The 27,820-nt window shown below is 43.6% G+C and overlaps 1 protein-coding gene across 3 annotated transcripts in view; it reads left to right on the forward strand.

Moving 5' to 3' along the window:
• The window catches only part of acp2 (acid phosphatase 2, lysosomal), a 131,543-nt gene that overhangs the window by 90,091 nt on the left and 13,632 nt on the right, over positions 1-27,820 (forward strand). Inside the window, exons 9-11 of one of the 3 annotated variants that reach the window (XM_080190562.1) lie at positions 246-352; positions 4,043-4,218; positions 20,944-21,354. In XM_080190562.1, the coding sequence (XP_080046688.1) occupies positions 246-352; positions 4,043-4,218; positions 20,944-21,122 (462 nt within the window). In that variant the 3' untranslated portion in view covers positions 21,123-21,354. Of the gene's footprint in view, positions 1-245; positions 353-4,042; positions 4,219-6,873; positions 7,614-20,943; positions 21,355-27,820 lie in introns of those variants that run through there. The other 2 variants (XM_080190564.1, XM_080190563.1) reach the window with 2 other exon arrangements.

The raw sequence follows: 27,820 nt of genomic DNA on the forward strand, positions 1-27,820 counted from the left end.
AAGAGAAATCCTATTAGACCCTGAGAAAGGATAAACGCAACAAACACTACCAATCATGCCTCATTAATTTTGCTGAATGCTGATTTATACATATTTCCTCTGGAGGTATTGACTGAAATCCATAACTAATTCTCTGGCAGTGCATTGTGACATCCTGACGTTGTGTAAGGTGCTATATCAATATAGCATGTATCACATAATAGAATTATTTCTAACCTGATTTAAATATTTGTCTGATTCTGCAGCATGACACAACGCTCATAGCTCTTCAGATGGCGCTGAATATCTACAATAACATAATTCCGCCATATGCTTCCTGTCACATGTTTGAACTGTATCAAGAGGATGATGGGTAAGTTTTGAGGATTCTTAAACACGAACGTTTTGCTGGCTGCCCTTCACAGAATAAAACAGAATAACCCTTTATTCCACTGGTATCAAATCTTTATACTTACTAATAAAAAAGCTTAGCTCCTTGGCTCTCAGGGCCAACATGTCAGATACAGCTGGATACTGTCAAAAGTTTAATTCCTGATCTCTAATCCTCCAGGTAGCAGAGTTCAGTTGGTGAAGATCTTGTTGTTAATTGCCCATAGTCACTGTCTTGTTTTTATGTTGCAGGGTAACCAACACCATTAATGTAAACTAGCTTTAATAAATAACAGGACACACACACGAGGCTGGTTAAAATTGTACAATTTTCCCTAACATATGCCATCTGATTTTTCACCCTAATGTCAAATGACCTGATGAAATACAGCATTTACCTAGATCCCCCATCCCTGACACAGAGAGAATCTTCCTCTCCTCGTGGCTTCTCAAACTTAGGTGCTGTCGTCGCACCCGCCCCCTCGCGCCCGCGCCTGCGCCCACGCGCACCCCTGCGCCCCGGTCTCTCCCTCTCTCCATCCGTCTCTCTTGTGCCCGCCCGCCCTCTCTCTCTCTCTCTTTGTCTCGCGCGCCGGCCCTCCCCTCTCATGTCCGAACCCCTCTGTCTCTCCCTCACACGCTACTCCCATTTCTCCCTCTCGTGCCCGCCCCTCTTCTCTCCGTCTTGCGCCTGCCCCCCCTTCTCTCCTTCTCGAGCCCACACCCCCTTTCTCCGTCTCGCATCTGCCCCCTCTCCCTCTCCCTCTTGTGCCCACGCCCCTTTCACGCCCACCGCCCCTCTCTCCCTCTCGTGCCTGCTCCCTTCTCTCAAGACCACCCCTCCATCCCTCTCATACCCGCCCCCTCTGTCCCTCTTGCGCCCGCCTATCCCTCGTGCCTGCCCCCCCTCGCGCCTGCTCCCCATCTCTCCCTCTCGCGCACGCCCTCCCTCGCGCCTGTATCCCCTCCCTCTCGCGCCCGTCCCCCTTTCCTCTCGTGCCCATCCCCCTCTCTCCCCCTCGCGCCCAGCCCCCTCTCGTGCCCACCCCTCTCTCCCCCTCGTGCCCACACGCCCCCCATGCCCACCCCCTTTGCGCCCACTCCCCCTCTCTCCCTCTCGAATCGCCCCCTCTCCCTCTCACGCCCGCCCCCCTCTCCCTCTCACGCCCGCCCCCCTCTCCCTCTCACGCCCGCCCCCCTCTCCCTCTCACGCCCGCCCCCTCTCCCTCTCACGCCCGCTCCCCCTTCCTCTCGCACCTGTCCCCCCATCTCTCCCTCTCACACACGCCTCCCCTCGCGCCCACTCCCTACCTGTCGCACTCACTCCTCCCTCTCACACCCGCTCCCCTCTCCCTCTAGCGCCTGCTTCCCTCTCCCTCTCGCGCCTGCCCTCCCTCCCGCGCCTGCCCCCTTCTCTCCCTCTTGCACCCGCCCCCCCCTCCCTCTCACACCCGCCCCCACTTTCTCTCCCCTCTCACACCCGCCTGCCCAACCTCCCCACCGCCCCCACCTCCCCGCCACTTCCACCTCCCCCACCTGTCACATCTGTGAAAGACTAGTCATGGGAAATTTGCAGCCACATATCCTCCTCCACTTGAGATTCCTGCAAGTGGATGAGGATGCAAGCCCTCTGTACCAGCCTTCTGACATGCAGTGCTCCGTTAGTTTAGACCTTCTGACGCTGCAGCACTTCCTTGGGTACTGATCCTCTGACAGTGCAGCATTCCATCTGCACTTACCATCTTTCTGTGCAATATTCCCTCAGTACTGACCCTCGGACAGTGCTGCACGCCCTCAGTATTGCCCCTCTGACAATGTGGCACTCCCTCATTTCTGACCTTCCCACAGTGCAGCATTCCCTCAGTATTGTGCATCTGACAGTGCAGCTGTCCCCCCAGTATGGCCCTTGGACAGTGCAGTGCACCCTCAGTACTGACCTTGTGACATTGCCGTCACTCCATCATAGAACATTACAGCGCGGAACAGGCCCTTCGGCCTACAATGTTGCGCCGACCAGTCTTATTTTTTAAAAAAAAACATTGACCCACTAATCTAAACCAATCCCTTTTCGTCCATAAACCTATCCACCAATCTCTTAAACGCCCCCAAACTAGGCGCATTTACAACTGCAGCAGGCAGGGCATTCCAGTCCCTCACCACCCTCTGGGTAAAGAACCTGCCCCTGACATCCGTCCTATAACTACCCCCCCTTAATTTAAAGCCATGCCCCCTCGTGCTAGCTTTCTCCATCCGAGGAAACAGGCTATCACCATCCACCCTATCTAAACCTCTAATCATCTTATATGTTTCTATAAGATCCCCTCTTAGCCGCCTTCTTTCCAGTGAAAACAACCCCAAATCCCTCAGTCTCTCCTCATAGGACCTCCCCTGCATACCAGGCAACATCCTGGTAAACCTCCTCTGCACCCTCTCCAAAGCCTCCACATCCTTCCTGTAATGTGGGGACCAGAACTGCACACAGTACTCCAAGTGCGGCCGCACCAGAGTTGTGTACAGTTGCAACATGACGCTGCGACTCCTAAATTCAATCCCCCTACCAATAAACACCAAGACACCGTACGCCTTCTTAACAACCTTATCTACTTGATTCCCAACTTTCAGGGATCTATGTACACATACACCTAGATCCCTCTGCTCCTCCACTCTATTCAAAGTCTTCCCGTTAGCCCTATACTCAACACATCTGTTATTCCTACCGAAATGGATTACCTCACACTTCTCCGCATTAAACTCCATCCGCCACCTCGCGGCCCAGCTCTGCAACCTGTCCAAGTCACCCTGCAAACTTCGACACCCTTCCTCACAATCTACCACACCTCCGACTTTGGTGTCATCAGCAAACTTACTAATCCACCCAACTATACCCTCATCCAGATCATTAATAAAGATTACAAACGGCAGTGGCCCCAAAACAGATCCCTGAGGCACACCACTCGTAACCGAACTCCATGATGAATAATTACCATCAACCACTACCCTCTGTCTCCTATCTGCTAACCAATTCCTGATCCAAGTACCTAAATTACCACCAATCCCATACATCTGCATTTTCTGCAGAAGCATACCATGGTGAACCTTATCAAACGCCTTACTAAAATCCATATATACCACGTCTACTGCCTTACCCTTAACCACCTCTTTGGTCACCTTCTCAAAGAACTCAATAAGGTTAGTAAGGCACGACCTTCCCGCTACAAAACCATGCTGACTATCTCTAATCAATTCTAATCAATTCATTACTCTCCAGTACTGAATATCTGACAACACAGCAGTCCCTCAGGACAGATGCTCCGACAGTGCAGTGCTCCCTTCGAACTGACCTTCGAACAGTGCAACACTCCTTCAGTACTGTTTATCTGACAGTGCAGCACTCCCTCAATACTGACCATCTGACAGTGCAGCACTACGTCAGTACTCTTCCTCCAACAGCATAGCACTCCCTCAGTACCAACCTTCTAATGATGCAGTGTTGCCTCAGTACTGATCCTCTTGACAGTGCAGCATTCCCTCAGTACTGAGGTCTCTTAAGTGTGTTGGGCACCTACTGGCTATCTGAGGTAGATTGTTTTCCCATATACTATTATGTTATCATTCAGGTTCTATCAGACACACATTGAATGGAGCTTATTCTCCCTACATGTGGCTTCTACAGGTCCTTCACTCTGGATATGTATTTCAAGAATGATACTGGTTCAGAGGCATACCTGCTCGCTCTGCCATCCTGTGCTCAGCACTGTCCCTTACAAAGCTTTATCCAAAATACAAGAGATCTGATCCCTGACAACCGAGATGAAGAATGCAAACTCTCCAGAGAAAGCAATCAAAGAGGTAATGTACTGTCTTAGGGCTGGAAATTGACCCAGACCTCTCAACCCAGCTTGTTTGTTCCATTGTCATTGCTGCTGGGTGGTTTATTTGATTCTGGAGAGCAGTTTCTCCCCACCGGAATCGCTGAGATACTGGGCAAAGTTCATGGTGACTCTGACTCTTGTGTCTCAGAAATGGGGGGCATAAAATTTGATCTGGTAGCATCTATTTGGAGACCAAAATAGGGTAGCAATGCAGGTGTGGGCACTTTTGAGGTGAGCTGCGCCAGATGCCATATTGGTGAGAGGAATAACACGCATGTAATGAATGCCCATCGTAAATGAATGTCCAGTGCCACTCATGGCATTGATGAGTGGGATTTGACACCATTCTGGAGCTCAGCATTCCAGTTAATAGAGTCATAGAGGTTTACAGTATGGCAACAGGCCCTTCGGCCCAACTTGTCCATGCCCCACTTTTTTTTTAAATCCCTAAGCTCATCCCAATTGCCCGCATTTGGCCCATATCCCTCTATACCCATTGTCCCAATGTAACTTTCTAAATGCTTTTTAAAAGACAAAATTGTACCTGCCTCTATTACTACCTCTGACAGCTTGTTCCACACACTCACCATCCTCTGTGTGAAAAAATTGCCTCTCTGGACACTTTTGTATCTCTCCCCTCTAACCTTAAACCTATGCCCTCTAGTTTTAGACTCCCATACCTTTGGGAAAAGACATTGACTATCTACCTTGTATATGCCCCTCATTATTTTATAGACCTCTATAAAGTCACCCCTCAGCATCCTACGCTCCAGAGAAAAAAAGTCCCAGTCTATTCAGCCTCCTTATAACTCAATCCATCAAGTTCCAGTAGCATCCTATAAATCTTTCCTGCACTCTTTCTAGTTTAATAATATCCTTTCTGTAATAGGGTGACAAAAATTGCACACAGTATTTTAAGTGTGGCCTTACCAATATCTTGTACAACTTCAAAAAGACGCCCCCAACTCCTGTATTCAATGTTCTGAGCAATGAAACCAAGCATGCCGAATGCCTTCTTTACCACTCTGTCCACCTGTGACTCCACTTTCAAGGAGCTATGAACATGTACCCGTAGTTCTCTTTGCTCTGTAACTCTCCCCATGCCCTACCATTAACTGAGTAAATCCTGCCCTGGTTCAATCTACCAAAATGCATCACCTCGCATTTGTTTAAATTAAACTCTGTCTGCCATTTGTCAGGCCGCTGGCCCAATTGATCAAGATCCCGTTGCAATTAGAGATAACTTTCTTCACTGTCCACTATGCCATCAATCTTAGTGTCATCTGCAAATTTACTAACCATGTCCCCCATATTCTCATCCAAATCATTAATATAAATGACAAAAAACAGTGGGCCCAGCATTGATCTGTGAGGCATACTGCTGATCACAGGCCTCCAGTTTGAAAAACAACTCTCTACACCCACCCTCTGGCTTCTGTCAAGAAGCCAATTTTGTATCCATTTAGATACCTCACCCTGGATCCCGTCAGATTTAACTTCATGCTACAGCCTACCATGCAGTACCTTGTCAAAGGCCTTGCTAAAGTCCATGTGGACAACATCAGCTGCACTGCCCTCATCCACCTACTTGATTACCTCTTCAAAAAATTTGATTACGTTTGTGAGACGTGGTTTTCCACTCACAAAGCCGTGCTAACTGTCCCTAATCAGTCCTTGCATCTCTAAATACTTTCCAACAATTTACCCACCATAGATGTGAGGCTCACTGACCTGTAGTTCCCAGGCTTTTCCCTGCAGCCCTTTTTAAACAAAGGCACAACATTTGCCACTCTCTAATCTTCAGGCTCCTCAACCGTGACTATTGATGATTCAAGTATCTCAGCTAGGGGACTTGCAATTTCCTCCCTAGCCTCCCACAACGTCCTGGGATATATTTCATCAGGTCCCAGGGATTTATCTACCTTGATGGGCTTTAGGACTTCCAGCACCTCCTTCTCTGTAATATGTACACTCCTCAAGACATCACTATTTATTTCCCCAAGTTCCCTAACATCCATGCTTTTCTCAACAGTAAATACTGATGAGAAATATTCATTTAGGATCTCACCCATTTCTTGTGGATCTGCACGAATACGCTCACAACAACCGAGAAGCACCTTTCGACAGCAGGGAGGAGATATTTTAAAATTTGGATGTGGGCATCGCTGGCTGAGCCAGCATTTATTGCCTGTTCCTGAGGGGCATTTAAAAGTCAGGCAAATTGCTGTGGATCTGGAGTCACATGAAGGCCAGACGACAGATTTCCTTCCCTAAAGGACATATGTAAACCTAATGGGTTTTACAACAATTGAGTGCTTTTTTTAATTATTGAATTCAATTTTCACCATCTGCATGGTGGGATTTGAACCCAGATCCCCAGAGCATTAGCCTGGGTCTATGGATTACTAGCCCAATGACAATACCACTACACCATTGCCTTTCCATAGTTTTATTTAGTGGACTTTTTACAGGTTAATCATTGTTTGATTTTGTTTTCCTGGCTGTTATTTTGACAAGATGCTGAAATTATTTAAAACAACAGGCAGGATGAAGTTACTCTCCTGCCTGTACTGCAAGCAAATGGGTTAATTGTGAGTTAAGTCTGTTTTTTTTTTCTTGAATTCTAATTAAGTCCAATCATGAAGGACAAACAAGAACCAAGCCAACAAGGAGACATTGCATGCCATCTTGGGCTGGATCAAACAAAAGCCAAGCTGACAGGATTGCATCCTATCCTGGGCTTGATCTGACATTTCGTTTTAGCCAAAAAGCTGAGATGGCTTTTGACAAATTGCATCTGGTTCAACTTCATTGGCTATCCTGATCCTTTACTCTAACCTAGCTTAAGCAAACCACAATCACGTTTGTCAGCACATCCCATGGGCAATGAGCTAGCCTCGTCCCTGGTCTGATCATGGTTTCATTTGGCACCTGGAGTCTCTGGAATATTAGACACAATTCGTAGTGAGCTTTGTCCTTATTCATTGGCAACAGTGTCTCAAAAAGACTTGGTACAGTTCAGGTGAGCTTCCAATTGATTTTTTAAAAATTTATTCATAGAGTATGGATGTTGCTGGCTAGATCAACATTTATTGCCCATTTTTAGTTGCCCTTAAGCACTATCTTGAATCATTGTAGTTCATAGGGTATAGGTACACCCACAGTGCTATTGGGGAGGGAGTCCCAGGAGTTTGACCCAATTACAGTGAAAGAAAAGTGGTATATTTCCAAGGATAGTGTGTAGATTGGAGGGGAAACTATCCTTGTCCTAGATGGTTGCAGGTTTGGAAGGTGCTGTTGAAGGAGCCTTGATGAGTTTCTGTACCATTATGCGCTACTTCTGCCAATGAAGGTAAGTAGAGCTAATGTTTTTGCCCCTATTACTCTGTTTGTATATAACATATCTGAAAGCCTCATGGACAGATTTCAGTGAAACCTGGTACGTAAATTGGGTATGGCCGAAGGAAGAATTGATTAGATTTTGGCAAAGATCCACATGCAGAATCAGGAATTTTTCATAGGATCTGTTAACATTGTCAGATAGGGCAAATTGACTTTATCTGAGAATGTTTTGGGATATTTAATTTGAAATGTTGTTAATTGTTTTTGAATTTCTGTACTGTCTTAGCTACTGTGATGAGATTTGTCACAGCTGAAGCAATACATTGTGACATCAACTAAAGATAAAGATATGTTAGTTCTAGTATGGCACAATGAATCAGCTTTAATTAGTAATGACATATTAAAAGATCCTCTAGGATATAGTGATCATAACACAATCGAATTCCATGTTAAATTTGAAAGTGACATATGCCAATTGTAAATAAGAATATTAAACTTAAACAAAACCAATTTCATAGGTCCATAGGATTGATTGGGTAAAAAAAGGTGGGAAACATTTAAATAAACAATTCAATATGTTCAGCAAAAATGCATTCTATAAAAGAACAAAAACACTGACTCATTTATGAGAAGTTAAGGATAGTGTGATGACACTGTGCCTTTAAGAAATATATTATACTTATGTTTCTCTGCAGCTTTTCAAGCAGGCCTTAGCATTTTATTGGTGCTGTGATGATTGTGACTGGTGACCTTTAGTGCTGCTAGGCAGTAAAATTGATATCATTTTGTGATGATACTGTGTCTTTAAGAAATGAATTTTAATTATGTTCCTTTATAGCATTTTATTGGTGCTTTTTTGCCTGTAACTGGTGTCCTCTAATTGCTACTGAAGCAATGTTATGGACATCATGCAGATTTTAATCTGGACTAATGCAGTGTTCTGGGGTTTAATGGTCCTTTGAGAGTTGCTGAGTGGAATTTGATTTGGGGATGATTGACAGGTTAGGTGATGCCCGGGGACAGATTTTCTTGCTACAGGAATATCCAAGTTTTTAGTGTTGGTTTAGTTTCTGTCAGTGTATTTCTGTCTCTTTCCAAAAAGCCTCTGAAGAGAGAGAAAGTCCCAGGACTGGGGCTCCTCAGAGATTTAATCCAACATTCAAAGGACCAATTCACAGCAGGTGTTTAAAAAGCTCAAAATCCAACAAAATGTGAGCATACTTTTTTTTTGTGGCAAGTCTGAAAAAGGTTGTATGTCTGTGAGATGGTATTTGACTTGCATTAACACAGCTAACTGTTGAGGTTTATGCTGTGTTAGGTTTGAATCTGGTAATTGGTAAAAGTTATGCTAATTTTTTGTTATATTTTAACTGTTATTGAATAAACTTTGTGTGATAAAGGCTTCCTAGTGAAATCGTACCTGGAGTGAAACACATTATGCTCACCTGTGCCGAAATCAAATGTAAAAGCTAGGGTCTAGGCAGCCTTCATAAAACACCTTGGAATTTCGGGTCTGGGTCTTAACAGTTGGGGGCTCTTTTGTGGAATTAAAATCTATATTCTTTGGTTTAGGATTATTGGATTCAAAGATACTGAGCAGTGAGCATATTTGTGTTTTCTTTTCAGGTGTTTCATTTAGTTTAAGTAAGGAATACCTTCTGGAAAACTAGCTCTTTCAGTGGCTAAAAGTTTTCGGGGGGGGGCGGTGGTTGAAGAAATCACTAAGAGTGGTCTACAATAGGTGATTAAAACAAATTGGAATTAGCAAGAATGCTGCAGTTGATGTTACCCGAAGTGGCGAGGCAGACAAATAATTGCGGCAACAGCTTAGCATTTTAAATTGCCAGAAACACAGTCAGAATCATTGGGAATGGCTACAATTCATTTGCAAGTGAAGTAACTTGAACATGAAAAAGAATTAAAGCAGCTTGAATTTGAAGTGAAAACAAAAGAAAGAAAGGAACAAAGAGCAAAAGAATTAAAATAACTTGAACATGAAAAGGAAATGAAAAAACTTGAATTGCAATTAAAAACAGAAGAAAAAGAGAGAGGAAAAGGAAATGTAGAGAGGATTTGAACTGCAGAAACTGGCAATGAAAAGGGAATGTCAATTTAAAATGGCGGAGGTAAAAGGAACTGTTGAGAACACTGATGAAGACAGTGAGGAAGTGCATAAGGGTCATAGTCAGAGGCCTGGTGGGATCTATTTAAAAATGTCCAAGCATTGCCAAGGTTTGAGAAGGATGTAGAAGCCTTTTTCATTTCATTTGGGAAAATAATTAAACAAATAAAATGGCCACAGACCATGTGGGTATTATTAAGTTAAACACAGTTAGTAGGTAAACCTAATGAGATGTTTGCATCATCAAAGGAGATATCTGAGGATTATAATCAGGTAAAAAAACCATTTTAAGTGCATATGAATTAGAACCAGTGGCCTACAAACAACAATTTAGAAATCTAAGGAAAGAACCTGGTCAGCTGTACATAGAATTTGAAAGGATCAAACAAAATAATTTTGGTAGGTAAGTAAGGGCTTTGAAAATGTGGCCTTACTAACGTCTTGTACAACTTCAACAAGACATCCCAACTTTTGTATTCAGTGTTCTGACCAATGAAACCAAGCATGCTGAATGCCCTTTTCACCACTCTGTCCACCTGTGACTCCACTTTCAAGGAGCTTTGAACCTGTACCCCCAGATCTCTTTGTTCTGTAACTCTCCTCACTTTAACTGAGTAAGTCCTGCCCTGGCTCAGTCTATCAAAATGTATCACCTCGCATTTATCTAAATTAAACTCCATCTGCCATTCATCAGTCCGTGGCCCAGTTGATCAAGATCCTGTTGCAATCCGAGATAATCTTCTTCACCAATCTTGGTGTCATTTGCAAACTTACTAATCATGCCTTCTATATTCTCATCCAAATCATTAATATAAATGACAAATAACAGTGGACCTAGCACTGATCCCTGAGGCACACAGCTGGTCACAAGCCTCCAGTTTGACAAAACAACCCATTACAACCACCTGTCTTCTGTCATCACGCCAATTATGTATCCAGTTGGTTACATCACCCTGAATCCCATGAGATTTAATCTCATTTAATCTTTACATCACCCTGAATCCCATGAGATTTAATCTCATGCAACAGCCTACCATGTGGTACCTTGTCAAAGGCCTTGCTAAAGTCCATGTAGATAACATCAACTGCACTGTCCTCATCTACCTTCTTGATTACCTCTTCAAAAAACTCAATCAAATCTGTGAGACAAGGTTTTCCACTCACAGAGCCATGCTGACTGCCCCTAAGCAGTCCTTGCCTCTCTAAATGTCTAAAAAAATTGTTTCGCTGGTTAAAAGGAAAAAGGAGGCTTATGTCAGGATGAGACTTAAGGGCTCAGATAGTGCACTGGAAAGCTTTAGATTGGCTAGGAGGGAGTTAAAGAGTGAGTTAAGAAGAGCTAAAAGAGGACACAAGAAGACTTTGGCTGATAGGATTAAGGAGAATCCTAAGGCGTTCTATAGATATGTTAAGAACAGAAGATTGGTTAGGGCAAGATTAGGGCCAGTTAGAGACAGCAGTGGGAAGTTATATGTGGAACCGGAAGAGATTGGAGAGGCATTGAACCAATATTTCTCTTCGGTACTCACGCAGGGAGACATAAATGTAGCTGTGGAGAACACTGGGTTACAGGGTTGTAAACTGGATAGTATTGCAGTTGATAAGGAGGATGTGCTAGATATTCTTGAGGGTTTGAAAATAGATAAGTCCCCTGGGCCGGACGGGATTTACCCTAGGATTCTCTGGGAGGCAAGAGAGGCGATTGCAGAGCCTCTGGCTCTGATCTTCAGGTCGTCGTTGGTCACAGGTATAGTGCCAGAGGATTGGAGGATAGCGAATGTTGTCCCATTGTTTAAGAAGGGGAGCAGAGACTTCCCCGGGAATTATAGACCAGTGAGTCTTACTTCTGTTGTGGGCAAAGTTTTAGAAAAAATTATTAGGGATAGGATTTATAGTTATTTAGAGAGTAATGTATTGATTGGAGATAGTCAGCACGGTTTTGTGAAGGGTAGGTCGTGCCTTACTAACCTTATTGAGTTTTTTGAGAAAGTGACCAAAGAGGTGGATGGGGGTAAGGCAGTTGACGTGGTATATATGGACTTTAGTTAGGCGTTTGATAAGGTTCACCATGGAAGGCTTCTGCAGAAAATGCAGATGTGTGGGATTGAGGGTGATTTAGTTAATTGAATCAGGAATTGGCTAGCAGATAGGAGACAGAGGGTGGTGGTTGATGGAAAGTATTCGTCATGGAGTTCGGTTACAAGTGGTGTGCCTCAGGGATCTGTTTTGGGGCCACTGCTGTTTGTAATTTTTATAAATGATCTGGATGAAGGTATAGTTGGGTGGATCAGTAAATTTGCTGATGACACCAAAGTCGGAGGAGTGGTAGATAGTGAAGAGGGGTGTCATAGTTTACAGAGAGACTTGGACAAGTTGCAGAGCTGGGCCGAGAGGTGGCAGATGGAGTTTAATGCGGAAAAGTGTGAGGTAATTCACTTTGGCAGGAATAACAGATGTGTAGAGTATAGGGCTAACGGTAGGACTCTGAATAGTGTTGATGAACAGAGGGATCTAGGTGTATGTGTACATAGATCCCTGAAAGTTGGGAATCAAGTAGATAAGGTAGTTAGGAAGGCATACGGTGTCTTGGCGTTTATTGGTAGGGGGATTGAATTTAGGAGCCGCAACGTCATATTGCAACTGTACAAAACTCTGGTGCTTCCGCACTTGGAGTATTGTGTGCAGTTCTGGTCCCCACATTATAGGAAGGATGTGGAGGCATTGGAGAGGGTGCAGAGGAGGTTTACCAGGATGTTGCCTGGTATGGAGGGAAGGTCCTATGAGGAGAGACTGAGGGATTTAGGGTTGTTTTCGCTAGAAAGAAGGCGGCTAAGAGGGGACCTTATTGAAACATATAAGATGATTAGAGATTTAGAGAGGGCGGACAGTGGTAGCCTTTTTCCTCGGATGGAGAAAGCTAGCACGAGGGGGCATAGCTTTAAATTAAGGGGTGGTAGATATAGGACGGATGTCAGAGGTAGGTTCTTTACCCAGAGGGTGGTGAGGGATTGGAATGCCCTGCCTGCTGCAGTTGTAGATGCGCCTAGTTTGGGGGCGTTTAAGAGATCTGTGGATAGGTTTATGGATGGAAGGGGATTGGTTTAGGTTAGAGGGTCATTGCTTTTTTAATTTGTCGGCGCAACATCGTTGGCCGAAGGGCCTGTTCTGCGCTGTAATGTTCTATGTTCTATGTAGGTCCTGTCTCTAAAACGCGTTACCCATCACAGACGTGAGGCTCATCAGCCTGTAGTTCCCAGGCTTTTCCCTGCAGCCCTTCTTAAATGAAGGCACAACATTTGCCATCCTCCACTCTTCAAGCACCTCACCTCTGGTTGTGATTCAAATATCTCTGCTGTGGAACCTGCAATTTCCTTCCTAGTCTCCCACAATGTCCTGGGATACACTTCATCAGGTCCCAGGGATTTATCTACCTTGATGCGAGTGAGGTGGGGGTGGGCAGGGGGGTTGGAACCAAAGCAAAGTTGAATTAACTGAAGGGGAGCTTGAGAGTAGTGTCAGTAAGACTCAGAGAAAGATGAAAAAGGATCAGGTGGACTGAAGTGCATTTGTTTCATTGTGAGACGTGTAAAAGGTAAGACAGATGAACTTAGAGCTTGGATTAGTTCTTGGAACTATATTTTTGTTGCCATTACAGAGACTTGGTTAAGGGAAGGACAGGATTGCAGCTTAACATTTCAAGGTACTGATGTTTCATGTGGGATAGAGGGGAATGTAAAAGAGGTGAGGGAGTTGCACTACTGGTTAAGGAGAATATCACAGTTGAACTGTGGGAGGACACCTCGAAAGGCTCATACAGCGAGGCAATATAGAATAGGAATAGGAAGCATGTAGTCACAATGTTGGTTTACTGTAGGCCTCCCAACAGCCAGCGGGAGATAGAGGAACTGATATATAGGCATATAGGAACAATATATAGATATATTGACAAGGTGTAAAAGTAACAGGTTTGTTGGGGTGATTTTAACTTCCCCGACATTAACTGGGACTCACTTTGTGCTAGGGGTGTGAATGGTGCAGAGTTTGTAAGGAGCATCCAGGAGGCTTCTTGGAACAGTATGTAGATAGTCCAACTAGGGAAGGGGCTGTACTGAACCTGGAATTGGGAATTGAGCCCAGCTAGGTAATCGGCATTTCAGTAGAGGAGCAGTTCGGGAACAGCGACCACAATTCAGTAAGCTTTAAGGGACTGATGGTTAAAGATGAGTGTCGCCCTCAGGTGAAGGTGCGAAATTGGGGAAGGCTAATTATAATGATATTGGGCAGGATCTGAGTACCCTCTCCAGTGTTTGTGAGCGGCACAGTGGCATAGTGGTTAGCACTGCTGCCTCACAGCTCCAGGGACCTGAGTTTGATTCCGGCTTGGGTCACTGTTTGTGCGGAGTTTGCATGTTCTTCCCGTGTCTGCGTGGGTTTCCTCCGGATTCTCTGGTTTCTTCCCACAGTCCAAAGACGTGTGGGTTAGATGCATTGGTCATGCTAAATTGCCCCTTAGTGTCCCAGGCTATGTAGGTTAGAGAGATTAATGGGATAAGTTAACGGGGTAAAGCTAGGAGGCTGGGAACACACGAAGCAAATATGGAATACAAGGAAAGTAGAAAGAAACTTAAGCAAGGAGCTAACAAGAGCTAAAAGGGGTCATGGAAGAGCATTGGCCAGCAGGATTAAGGAAAATCCCAAGGCTTTTCATACATATATAAAAAGCAAGAGGGTATCCAGGGAGAGGGTTGGCCCACTCAAGGACAAGGGAGGGAATCTATGCGTGGAGCCAGAGGAAATGGGTGAGGTATTAAATGGGTACTTTGCGTCAGTATTCACCAAAGATAAGGACTTGTGGATGATGAGTCTGGGAAGGGATGTGTAGATCATTTGAGTCATGTTGTGATCAAATAGGAGGAGGTATTGGGATTCTTGAGAAACATTAAGGCAGACAAGTCTCCAGGGCCTGATGAGATATACCCCAGAATACTGAGAGAGGCAAGGGACGAAATTGCTGAGGCCTTGAAAGAAATCTTTGTATGCTGATTGGCTACAGGGGAGGCCCCAGAGGATTGGAGAATAGCCAATGTTGTTCCTTTGTTTAAGAAGGGTAGCAAGAATAATCCTGGTAATTACAGGCCAGTAAGCCTTACATCAGTGGTAGGGAAATTATTAGAGAGGATTCTTCGAGACAGGATTTATTCCCGCTTGGAAATAAATGGACGTATTAGTGAGAGGCAACATGGTTTTATGAAGGGGAGCTTGTGTTTCACAAACTTGATCGAGTTTTTCGAGGAAGTGACAAAGATGATTGATGAGGGTAGGCCAGTGAACATTGTCTACATGGACTTCTCTAAGGCCTTTGACAAGGTCCCTTATGGGAGACTGGTGCAGAAGGTGAAGTCGCATGGGATCAGAGGTGAGCTGACAAGATGGATACAAAACTGGCTCAAAGAAGATAGAGGATAGCAGTGGAAGGGTGCATTTCTGAATAGAGGGCTGTGACAAGTGGTGTTCCTTAGGGATCAGTGCTGGGACCTTTGCTGTTTGTAATGTATATAAATGATATGGAGGAAAATGTAACTGGATTGATTAGTAAAGATTGGTCAATTTGCAGATAGTGATGAGAACCATAAGAGGATACAGCAGGATATAGATCAGTTGGAGACTTGGGCAGAGAGATGGCAAATGGAGTTTAATCTGGACAAATGTGAGGTAATGCATTTTGGAAGGTCTAATATAGATAGAAAATATATAGTAAATGGCAGAACTCTTAATAATATTGATAGGCAAAGGGATCTGGGTGTACAGGTACACAGGTCACTGAAAGTGGCAATGCAGGTGGAGAAGGTAGTCAAGAAGGCATACGGCATGCTTGCCTTCATCGGCTAGGGTATTGAGTTTAAAAATTGGCAAGTCATGTTGAAGCTTCATAGAACCTTAGTTAGTCCGTACTTGGAATGTAGTATTCAATTCTGCTCACCACACTACCAGAAGGATGTGGAAGCTTTGGAGAGGGTACAGAAAAGATTTACCAGGACGTTGCCTAGTATGGAGGGGGTTAGTTATGAGGAGAGGTTGGAGAAACCTGGTTTGTTCTCACTGGAGCGACGGAGGTTGAGGGGAGACCTGATAGAAGAAGATTATGAGAGGCATGGACAGAGTGGATAGTCATAAGGTTTTTCCCAAGGTGGAAGAATCAATTACTAGGGAGCATAGGTTTAAGGTGCAAGGGGTAAGGTTTCAGGGAGATGCACGAGGCAGATTTTTGACACAGAGAATGGTGGGTGCCTGGAACTCGTTGTCGGAGGAGGTAGTGGAAGCGTATCCTGTAGTGACTTTTAAGGGGTGTCTTGACATGTACATGAATAGGATCGGAATAGAGGGATATGGTCCCCAGAAGTGTAAGGGCTTTTAATTAAGTCAGGCATGGTTGGTGTAGGCTTGGAGGGCCAAGAGCCTGTTTGTGCTGTAATTTTCTTTGTAAATATGTGGGGTTATGGGGATAAGGCCAGGTGGTATTGTTGTCGGTGTAGACTTGAAGGGTCGAATGGCATCCTTCTGCACTGTAGGGTTTCTATGTTTCTATGAACTGAAGAATGTAGATTGGGAGCAGATGCCTGAGGGCAAATCAACATCTGGCACTTGGCTTTCAAGTGTAAGTTGATCGGAATTCAGGACCGGCACATTCCTGTAAGGATGAAGGATAGGTAGGTATGGCAAGTTTTAGGAACCTTGGATAATGAGAGACATTTTGAACCAATCAAAAAGAGAAAGAAAACATTTGTCAAGACTAGGGATCTGGAAACACACAAAGCAAGTGTGGAATACAAGGAAAGTAGAAAGAAACTTAAGCAAGGAATCAGGAAGGCTAAAAGGAGTCACGAAAAGTAATTGACCAGCAGGATTGAGGAAAATCCTAAGGCTTTTTATACATACATACATGGGTGGCACGATAGCACAGTGGTTAGCACTGCTGCTTCACAGCTCCAGGGTCCTGGGTTCGATTCCTGGCTCAGGTCACTGTCTGTGTGGAGTTTGCATGTTCTCCTCGTGTCTGCGTGGGTTTTCTCCGGGTACTCCGGTTTCCTCCCAGAGTCCAAAGATGGGTTAGGTTGATCGGCCATGCTAAGAAATTGCCCTTTAGTGTCCAGGGATATGTAGGTTAAAGATGATGAATGGGATGGATAGGATAGAGGTGGAGAGGCTCTTCCCACTCAGGAAGGACAGTAGGACTAGAGGGCACAGCCTCAAGATAAAGGGGGGGCGGTTTAGAACAGAGTTGAGGAGGAACTCCTTCACTCAAAGGGTGGTGAATCTCTGGAATTCTCTGCCCGTTGTGGTGGAGGCTGCCTCGCTAAATATATCTAAGACGCGGGTAGATAGGTTTTTGATAGGCAAGGGGATTAAGGGTTATAGGGAGAAGGCAGGAAAGTGGAACTGAGCCACGACAGATCAGCCATGATCTTATTGAATGGCGGGGCAGGCTCGAAGGGCTAGATGGCCTACTCCTGCTCCTATTTCTTATGTTCTTATGTTCTTATGATGAGTCTGGGAAAGGGTGTGCAGATAGGTTGAGTCATGTTGAGATCAAAGAGGAGGAGGTATTGGGTTTCTTGAGAAACAGTAAGTTAGATAAGTCCCCAGGGCCTGATGGGATATACCCCAGAATACTGAGAGAGGCAAGAGAGGAAATTGCTGGGACCTTGACAGAAATATTTTTATCCTCACTGGTTATAGGGGAGGTCCCATTGGATTGGAGAATAGCCGATGTTGTTTCTCTGTTTAAGAAGGGTGGCAAGGATAATCCAGGTAATTACAGGCCTGTGAGCCTTATTCAGTGGTAGGAAAATTATTGGAGAGGATTTTCTCCCACTTGGAAATAAGTGGATGTATTAGTGAAAGGCAGCATGGTTTTGGGAAGGAGCGGTCAAGACTCACTAACTTAATTGAATTTATTGAGGAAGTGACAAAGATGATTGATTGAGGGTAGGGCAGTGGATATTGTCTACATGGACTCCAGCAAGGCCTTTGACAAGGTCCCTCATGGCAGACTGGTTCAGAATGTAAAGTCACACAGGATCAGAGATGAAGTGGCAAGATGGATACAAAACTGGCTGTTCCACGGTAGACAGAGGGTAGCAGTGGAAGGGTGCATTTCTGAATGGAGGGCTGTGACAAGAGGCACTCCTCAGTAATCAGTACTGGGACCTTTGCTGTTTGTAATATTAATAAATAATTTGGAGGAAAATTGCTGGATTGTTCAGTTAGTTTGCAGACGACACAAAGGTTGGTGGAATTGCAGATAGCGTCAGAGGATACAGCAGGATATAGATTGGTTGGAGAGTTGGGCAGTGAAATGGCAGGTGGAGTTTAATCCGGGCAAATGTGAGGTAATGTATTTTGATAGTCTAATATAAATGGGAAATATACAGCAAATGGCAGAACCCTTAAGAGCATTGATAGCATAGGGATCTACGTGCACAGGTCACAAAGTGACAACACAAGTGGAAAAAGTAGTCAAGGCATATGGCATGCTTGCCTTCATTGGCTGGGGCATTGAGTTTAAAAATTGGCAAGTCATGTTGCAGTTTTATGGAAACTTAGTTAGGCTGCACTTGGAATATAGTGTTCAATTCTGATTGGCACACTACCTAAAGGATGTGGAGGCTTTGGAGAGGTACAGAAAAGATTTACCAGGATGTTGCCTGGTATGGAGGGCATTAGCTATGAGGAGAGGTTGGAGAAACTTGACTTGTTCTCTCTGGAACGATGGAGGTTGAGGGGCGATTTGATAGAAGTCTACAAGATTATGATGGGCATGGACAGAGTGGGTAGCCAGAACCTTTTTCCCAGGGTGGAAGAATCAATTACTAGGGGGTATAAGTTTAAGATGTGAGGGGCAAGGTTTAAAAGGGACAAACAAGACAATTTTTTTATATAGAGGTGGTGGGTGCCTGGAACTCATTGTCGGAGGAGGTAATGGAAGCAGATATTATGACTTCTAAGGGGCGTCTTGACAAATATATCAATAGGATGGGAGTAGAGGAATATTGTCCCTGGAAAGGTAGGGGGTTTTAGTTCCGACAGGCAACCTGGTTACTGCAGGTTTAGAGAGCAGAAGGGCCTGTACCTGTGCTGTAATTTTCCTTGTTTGCTGTCTAAAGAAGTTGCTGTTCTATTATCAGAAACCATGTTTGATCAGTTAGTTGGAAAAGAACAAAAACAGGTGAAGGACGAAATGGATATTTTTAGTTCAGGAGAGTTGGCAGAGTTACAGGAGAAAGAGATAGCGATAAAATAATTGTATCGGAAAGCATATATGGAAGAAGAATCTGAGTGTGTACTGGAGTATTATTACCTTTAAAATTATGTCTTAATGAGGAAATGGAGACCATTTCATATTCAAGCGGATGAGAAAGGGCAGAAACTTATCAAAGATGTCTGTGTTAGGTTTATTGGCCATGTTAAATTGTCCCTTAGTGTCAGGGAGATTAGCAAGGGAAATACATGGAGTTACGAAGATAAGGCCTGAGTGGGATTGTGGTTGGTGCAAACTCAATCTGCACTGTAGAGATTTTATGAAGTGGTATTGTCAGTTGGTTATAGAAAGGAAGTGCTGCGGGTAACACAGGAGGTGGTAATTTGGTAGTCAGGAAAACTCAAGCTAAAATACAAAACATTTTTATTGGTCTGGGCTGCACAAAAATGTGGTTGAATTTTGCTGATCATGTCACACATGTCAAGTAATAAGGAAACTTCAAGCAGTAATAGAACCACCATCCTTAATACTCTTTCAGCATTTGAGGAACCTTTTACAAGTCTCAACTGATGGCATAAGAACCCCACCCTAAAATGAAAAGTGAGAATCGATATCATTTGACCATAATAGTTGTACCTACTCAATTTCCAGAGGCCATTCCATTACACAATATTACAGCTAAAAGGATTATAAAGGAGTTTTTTTTACTAGATATGGTCCACCCACAAATACAATCAGATCAAGGATCAAAGTTGTTCAATGAAATTACAGATAGCCTAGGAGTAAAACAATTTAAATCGACTGTGTACCATCAAGAATCACAGAGTGCGTTAGAGCCATGACATCCAACTTTAAAGACAATTTTGAGGGCTTACCGTCAAGATTATCCTGAGAATTGGGATAAAGGAATTCCATTTGTACTTCTTGCAATTCGAGATGCATCTAATGAATCAACTAAATTCAGTCCATTTGAATTGATTTTTAGACATGAGGTAAGGGGACCACTTAAATTGATTAACAGAAATTGGTACATCAGCATTCTGAGACACCTGCCACACTGCTCAAATAGTGTAGCGGGGCGGGAAATTTAAGTGGGAGGCCAAAAATGGGAATTGTGACAAGTGTCTGGCCAGTTGTAATCTTCCCAGGCCATTTTTTCTGATGTAATTAGCTCACGCTGGGAAACACCTGCTCCCAATACAGTCTACTTTACATCAGAGAGACCAAACAGACTGGGTGACCACTTTGCAGAACACCTTCAATCGGTCCACAAGCAGGACCCAGATTTCCTGTCACTTGCCACTCTGCTGTCCTGTCCACATGTCTGTCCTTGGGCTTTTGCAATGTTCAAGTGAAACCCAACGAAAACTGGAGGAACAGAACCTCATTCTTTCAACTGGGCATTTTATAGCCTTCTGGACTGAACACTGAATTCAACAACTTCAGTGCATGAACTCTCCCTCCACCTTTATCTCATTTCTATTTGTTTACTTAATTTTTTTCTTTTCACTTCATTCATCCATTTTTATCACTTTTTATTCTTTCTTGTATTTTTCCACTTCTGAAATCTCGCTCTCCACCATGTCTCCAAATCGGCTCCCCCCCCCCCCCCCGTCCAAATCCCATGACCCCACAACCTAAGGGCAAATTGTCACATTCTTCAGGTCGTTTTCTAACAAACTGGAACTTTGTTCTACCATTCACACATTCCATTCACCTAATGGACACTCTTAGCACCTTTTTCCAACTTTATCATCACCATTTACATTCCTTTTGTCCAATTGCAGCCAGTCCCACCTCTGCCTCCGTAGTACAGATCTCATCCAATTTTCCTTCTCATCAGCTCTGACGAAGGGTCATCCAGACTTGAATCGTTGGCTTTATTCTTTCTACAGACGCTGTCAGACCTGCTGAGATTTTCCAGCATTTTCTATTTTTGTTTCAGATTCTAGCATCCTCGGTATTTTTCCTTTATCCAGATGATTCTGAATTTGACATTCCTCAAATTAAATTGGGTGCAATGGGTTCTGACACCAAGGAAGACAGTCTGCCCTGTGTCTTTATCAAAGAGTGTGCAGAAAGTGGTGGTGCAGATCCAGAACAAACAAGAGAGTTGAACTGCCTGACGGAGGAGCTAAGGCCAATTAACAAGAAATAAAGGGACCTTTCTGAATGGCCCTGACTACACATGTGTAAAGTTTTATACTCCTAATCCTGCCTTGCTCTCTGAGAACACCATCAGAACTAATTTATCATCATAACAATGAAGTTGAGCTCAAACATGGACTCAAAGCAGGGTCAAGGCCTGAAGGAGAACAGAAAGGAACGAAGAAGCAGCATGTCATGAATTTGATGAAAAGAGAAGGAATGTTCAATGGTGGAAGGCAAGGATTGAAATGGACTAGACTAATGTGATGTTTGCATGTTTTGATTTTATAAAATGTATCTATATCTATTATAGAGTACTAGAAGTTTGAAACTAAAAGGTTTTGAAAAATGAAACCACCTTTGAATATTGATGGTTCATTTTTTTCTTAATGGGGTAGATGTGACAATTCTGTGCCTTCAAAAAATGTATTTAAATCATGTTTCTCAGCAGGTTTTTCAAGCAGGCCCTAGCATTTTATTGGTGCCATGATGTCTGAACCGGTGTCCTTTATTGCTACTGAGGCAGTTTAATTGATGATATGTTGATTTTAATCTGGACTAATGCAGTATCCTGGGGTTTTATGGTCCTTTGGGGATTGCTGAGTGATGCTTGATTTTAGGATGATTGACAGGTTAAATAACATGTCAGGGAATAGTTTTTTTCCACAGAATAGTCCAGCTTTTGGTTTCATTTTCTCAGTTGCTGCCATAAGCTGGTGGAAGAAGGCAGTGTCCCGTCTCTCTCTCCCTCTCTCACCCCAGAGGCTTCATAAAACACATTGAGGTTTCTGGCCTGGGTCGAAACAATAACATGGGATTAAAAGGAGAAACCTTTTACAAAGAACACCACCAAGTCTAACAATTGGGGGTGTTTTAGAAACCAGCAAAGGGCCATCAAAAAATTGATAAGTAGGAAGGTAAAATAATATATAGGGGTAAACTAGGAGAAATATAAAAACAAATTGTAAGAACATTTATAAATGTGAAATTACACAGTTTGGTGTGGAAAACAGAAAGGAAGAGTTTTTTTAAGTGGTGATATATTGCAAGTCTGGATGTATAAAGGCATCTATATCCTTATACACCAGTCAATGAAAGAGGCAGGTTCAACCACCAATAAGGAAAGCAGATGGCATGTTGGCCTTCATTGTAAGAAGTTCAATGTGGGGGTGTCTCACGGCAGTTATACAGGGCTTTGGTGAGACCAATTCTCGAGTGATCTGTGCAGTTTTGATCTCCCTACCTAAGAAAGGATATGCTTGCCATGGAGGGAGTGCAGTGGAGGTTCAATAGGCTGATATCAGGCTTTAGTGTATTGTCCTGTAAGGAGAGAATGGTTTGACTGGGCCTGTATTCATTAGACTTCTAAAAAGATGAGAGCAGGTCTGATTGAAAGTATAAAAATTCTAACAGGGCTGGGTAGACTAGATGTGAAGATGCTAGTGTTGGACTGGGATAAACACAGTAAGAAGTCTCACAACGCCAGGTTAAAGTCCAACAGATTTCAGAACTCTCCACTCACCTGACAAAGGAACAGCATTCCAAAAGCTTGTGGGTTTTACTACCAAATAAACCTGTTAGACTTTAACCTGGTGTTGTGAGACTTCATACTGGGTCGACTAGATGCAGGGAGGATGTTTTCTGTGGTTGGGGAATCCAGAACCAGGGAACATGGTCTTGATATGGAATCTTTTAGAATTGCAATGCAGAAAAATGTCTTCACTCAATGGATAGTGAACCTATGGAATTCTCTACTGCAGAATGCTATGGAAACCAAGCCACTCACTGTATTCAAGAAATTCATTTTTTATTTTAATGGCATCAAGGGGTATGTGGAGAAAGTGAAATACAACATTGAGATTGATGATCAGTCATGATCATGTTGAATGGTGCAGCAAATGCAAAGAGCCGAATGTCCTACTTCTACTTCTGCAGAGTAGCTAAAATAAACATAGGTCCATTTGAATTAGAAATTATCATGGGGCATGAAGTAATACAGAGATATTGAAGAAGTATTTTGTGCCTGTCTTTTCAGTAAAAGGCAGAAGTTTCATCCCAGAAATAGAAACTATTTAGAGGAAAATAGAAAATAGAGGAAATTCATACCAGCAGAGAAAAAGTAATGGAGAAACTTATGGGACTAAAATCCAACAAATCCCAGGGACCTGACGAAGTATACCCTTGGGTATTAAAAAAGATAGCTAGAGAGATAGTGAGTGTACTAGCGATGGTTTTCCAAAAGTCCTTATATTCAGGAATGGTCCTATCAGAATGGATGGTGGAAAATGTAACACTGCTTTTCTTGAAAGGAGAGAGAGGAGAAATGGAGAACTACAGGCCAGTTAATCTGACATCAGTCATTGGCAAAATAATAGAACCTTATCAGTAAGGACATATTATTAATCGCGTACTTAGAAAAGCAGATTATGATTATAACAAGTCGACGTAACTTCACTAAGGGGAAATCCTGTTACTTGAGGATGTAATGCGTAGGGTTGATAAAGGGGGACTAGCAGATGTAGTATACCTGGATTAGTTACGTGCCACAGCAAAGGTTAATAATCGAGGTATGGGCTCATGGAGTTTGGGGTAATGAATTAGCATGCATAGGGGATTGGTTAACTGACAGGAAGCAATGAGTGGGCATAAACTGAGCATTTTCAAGTGGGCAGGCTGGAACAAAGAACAAAGAAAATTACAGCACAGGAACAGGCCCTTCGGCCTTCCAAGCATGCACCAACCATGCTACCTGACTGAATTAAAATCCCCTACCCTTCCAGGGACCATATCCCTCTATTCCCATCTTATCCGTGTATTTGTCAAGACGCCTCTTAAAAGTCACTACCGTATCCGCTTCCACTACCTCCCCCGGCAATGACTTCCAGGTACCCACTACTACTCTCTATGTAAAAATCTACCTCATACATCTCCTTGAAACCTGTGCCCCCTAGTAATTGAGCAGTGGAGTGCAGCAAGTATCAATACTGCAGCCTCAGCTGTTTATAATCTGTATTAGTGACTTACACAATGAGACAAAGTTTGTTCATCTATGTTTGCTGATGATGCAAAGCTTGGTGGAAAGGTAATCTGTGCAGAGAGCACACAGACTGCAAAGAAATATAGGCAGGTTAGGTGAGTGGGCAAGAAGTTGGCAGATGGAGTATAATGTAAAGAAGTGTTCAAATCAATTAAAATAAAAGCAAACTATTGCTGTGAGGAGGTTGCAAAGAAACTTAAGTGTGATTTGGATAGTTTGAATGAGTATAATGTGGATATATGTGAGGTTATCCAATTTGGCAACAAAAAGAGGAAGGCAGATTACTTGAATGGCTGTAAATTAGGAGAGGGGAAAGTGCAATAAGACCTGAGTGCCCTTGTACATCAGTCACTGAAGGTAAGCATGCAGGTGCAGCAGGTGGTAAAGAAGGCAAATGATATGTTGGTCTTCAAAAGTGAAAGGATTCGAATATAGGAGCAAGGATTTCTTGCTGCAATTATACAGGTCCTTGGTGAGGCCACATCTGGAATATTGTGTGCAGTTTTGGTCTCCTTATCTGAGGAAGGATATTCTTGTATGGAAGGAGTGCAGACAAGGTTTACTAGACTGATTCCTGGGATGGCGGGACTGATGTACAAGGAGACATTGAGTCAGTTAGGATTATATTTTCTGGAGTTTGGAAGAATGGCGGGAGTCGGGGGGACCAGATCTCAGAAACCTATAAAATTCTAACTGCACCGGACAGGATAGACGCAGGAAGCATGTCCCTGATGGTGGGGATGTCCAGAACTAGGGGTCACAATCTAAGGAAATGGGGTAAACCTTTTAGGATTGAAATGAAGAGAAATTTCTTCACTCAGAGAGCCTATGGAATTCTCTACTACAGCAAGCAGTTGAGGCCAAAATGTTGTATGCTTTCAAGAAGGAGTTTGATATGGCTGTTGGGGTGAAGGGAATCAAAGAATATGGAGAGAAGGCAGGACAAGTTAATAAGTCATGATTATAATGAAGGGTGGCGCAGGCTCGTATGTCTGAATGGCCTCCTCCTGCTCCTATTTTCTTTGTTTACAAAAACAGAAAATCATGGATAAACTCAGCAGGTTTGGTAGCATCTGTGGAGAGAGAAACATAAGTAATGTTTCGAGTTTGTGTGGCCACCTACAGATGCTACCAGACTTGCTGAGTTAATCCAGCATTTTCTGTGAAGCTATTCACTTTGGTCATAAGAATATAAAAGCAAGAAGAAGGAACACAGCAAACAATTAGAAAGACAAATGATATGTTGGTCTCAGGAAGAGGATTGGAATACAGGAATAAAGAAGTCTTGCTACAGTTGTACAGAGCTTTGGTGAGACTACATCTGGAATACTGTGTAATTTAAGCATCCATATTTAAGGATATATTTGTATTGGCTGTGGTACACCATTGCCTCACTAAATTGGTCCCTGGGATGAGTGATTGGCCAGTGAAGAAAGGCTGAATAAATTGGTTTATATTCTCTGAAGTTTAGAAAAATGATAGGTGATTTTACTCAAACATACAATTCTGAAAGGGTTTGATAGAGTGGATGCTGAGAAATTGTTTCCATTGATCGGGGTATCTAAACCACTGGGGTAGTCCCAAGATAAGGGGCTGAATATTTAGGACTGAGATGAGGAGAAATCTCTTCGCTCAATGTTTGAATCTTTGGAATTCTCTGCCCCAGAGAATTGTGGATGCTCCATTGATGAATATACTTAAGGCTAGAATAGACAGAACTTTGGGCTCTCTGGGAATCAAGGGACATGGGAGCAAGTTAAAAAGTGGAGTTGAAACCCAAGAGCAGGTCCAATGGGCTGTATGGCTCCTTCTGCTCCTATTTCACAGAATCATAGAATCCCTGCAGTGTAGTAGGGGGCAATGCAGCCTATTGTGCCTACATGGACAATAATCCCATCCAGGCTCTATCCCTTTAACCCCATGTATTTACCCTGCTAGTCCCTCGACACCAAGGGCCAATTTAGCATAGCCAATCAACCTAACCTGCATATCTTTAGAGTGTGGGAAGAAACGGAACACCCAGAGGAAACCACGCAAACATGGGAAGAGTATGCAAATTGCATGCATACACACAAGGCAGGAATTGACCCTGGTCCCTGGTGCTGTGAGGCAGCAGTGCTAAACACTGTGCCACCATGCAGTTCTAGCTGTCAAAATAAGAGCAGAGTTTTGAGAGCAGGCTGTTATGTGCAGATAATCTTTGAAACCAGTTCAATGAGATGGAAGCTTTTCATAAAAATATTATTTTTTCAGCTTTTTGATTACAGAGCATCAACCTGCAGGGATAAGCCTCAAGAAAGAGCTTTGTAATTGTAATAAAATGAAGTTAACACAGTATTATAGAGGTATGCAGTCTCACTGAGTGCCCTCCTCACTATTATATAAAAAGTTAGGTCTTGCTTCTGGGACTTGCCTTTGAACCAATTCAAAGTCTGAAGAAAAGCCTAAAAAGGAATTTTATCTTGAGTCTGTGTAATGCTCTGCACTGGGCCACTGGTGCGGAATTTGGTGTGAAAGCAATGTCCCAGACACCACTTCCATCATCATCATTTCTGGGTATATTCTATCCCACCACAGTGGTGTACAGTTGGAAGGGAGTTGCCCTGGGAATCTTCAACATCAACTCTGCATCCTATGCGGTCTCATGTCACCAGATCAAATATGGGCAAGGAAACCGCCTGCTGTTAACCACATAGCGTCCCCTCCTCAGCTGATGAATCAGTACGCCTCCATGTTGAATACTATTGGAGGAAGCACGGAGAGTAGCAAGGGGTGCAGAATGTACTCTAGGTGTGGGACTTGAATTACCGAGCCAGGTAGTAACAGCAAAGACCAAGTGGCCCAGTCCTAAAGGATATAAGCTGCTAGGCAGGTAATAAGGGAACCAACAGGAGTCATAGTCATAGAGGTTTCCAGCATGGAAACAGGCCCTTCGGCCCAACTTGTCCATGCCTCCCCTATTTTTAAAAGCCATATGGCGGATGGAGTTTAATGTGGAGAAGTGTGAGGTAATTCATTTTGGTAGGAATAACAGATGTGTTGAGTATAGGGCTAACGGGAGGACTTTGAATAGTGTGGAGGAGCAGAGGGATCTAGGTGTATGTGTACATAGATCCCTGAAAGTTGGGAATCAAGTAGATAAGGTTGTTAAGAAGGCATACGGTGTCTTGGCGTTTATTGGTAGGGGGATTGAATTTAGGAGTCGCAGTGTCATGATGCAACTGTACACAACTCTGGTGCGGCCGCACTTGGAGTATTGTGTGCAGTTCTGGTCCCCACATTACAGGAAGGATGTAGAGGCTTTGGAGAGGGTGCAGAGGAGGTTTACCAGGATGTTGCCTGGTATGGAGGGGAGATCCTATGAGGAGAGACTGAGAGATTTGGGGTTGTTTTCGCTGGAAAGAAGGCGGCTAAGAGGGGACCTTATTGAAACATATAAGATGATTAGAGGTTTAGACAGGGTAGATAGTGATAGCCTTTTTCCTAGGATGGAGAAAGCTAGCACGAGGGGGCACGACTTTAAATTAAGGGGGGGTAGTTATAGGACTGATGTCAGGGGTAGGTTCTTTACCCAGAGGGTGGTGAGGGACTGGAATGCCCTGCCAGCTGCAGTTGTAAATGCGCCTAGTTTGGGGGCGTTTAAGAGATCTGTGGATAGGTTTATGGACGAA

This window comes from Carcharhinus amblyrhynchos, chromosome 6, assembly GCF_965287045.1.
Source record: "Carcharhinus amblyrhynchos chromosome 6, sCarAmb.v2.hapA, whole genome shotgun sequence".
NCBI lineage: Eukaryota > Metazoa > Chordata > Chondrichthyes > Carcharhiniformes > Carcharhinidae > Carcharhinus > Carcharhinus amblyrhynchos.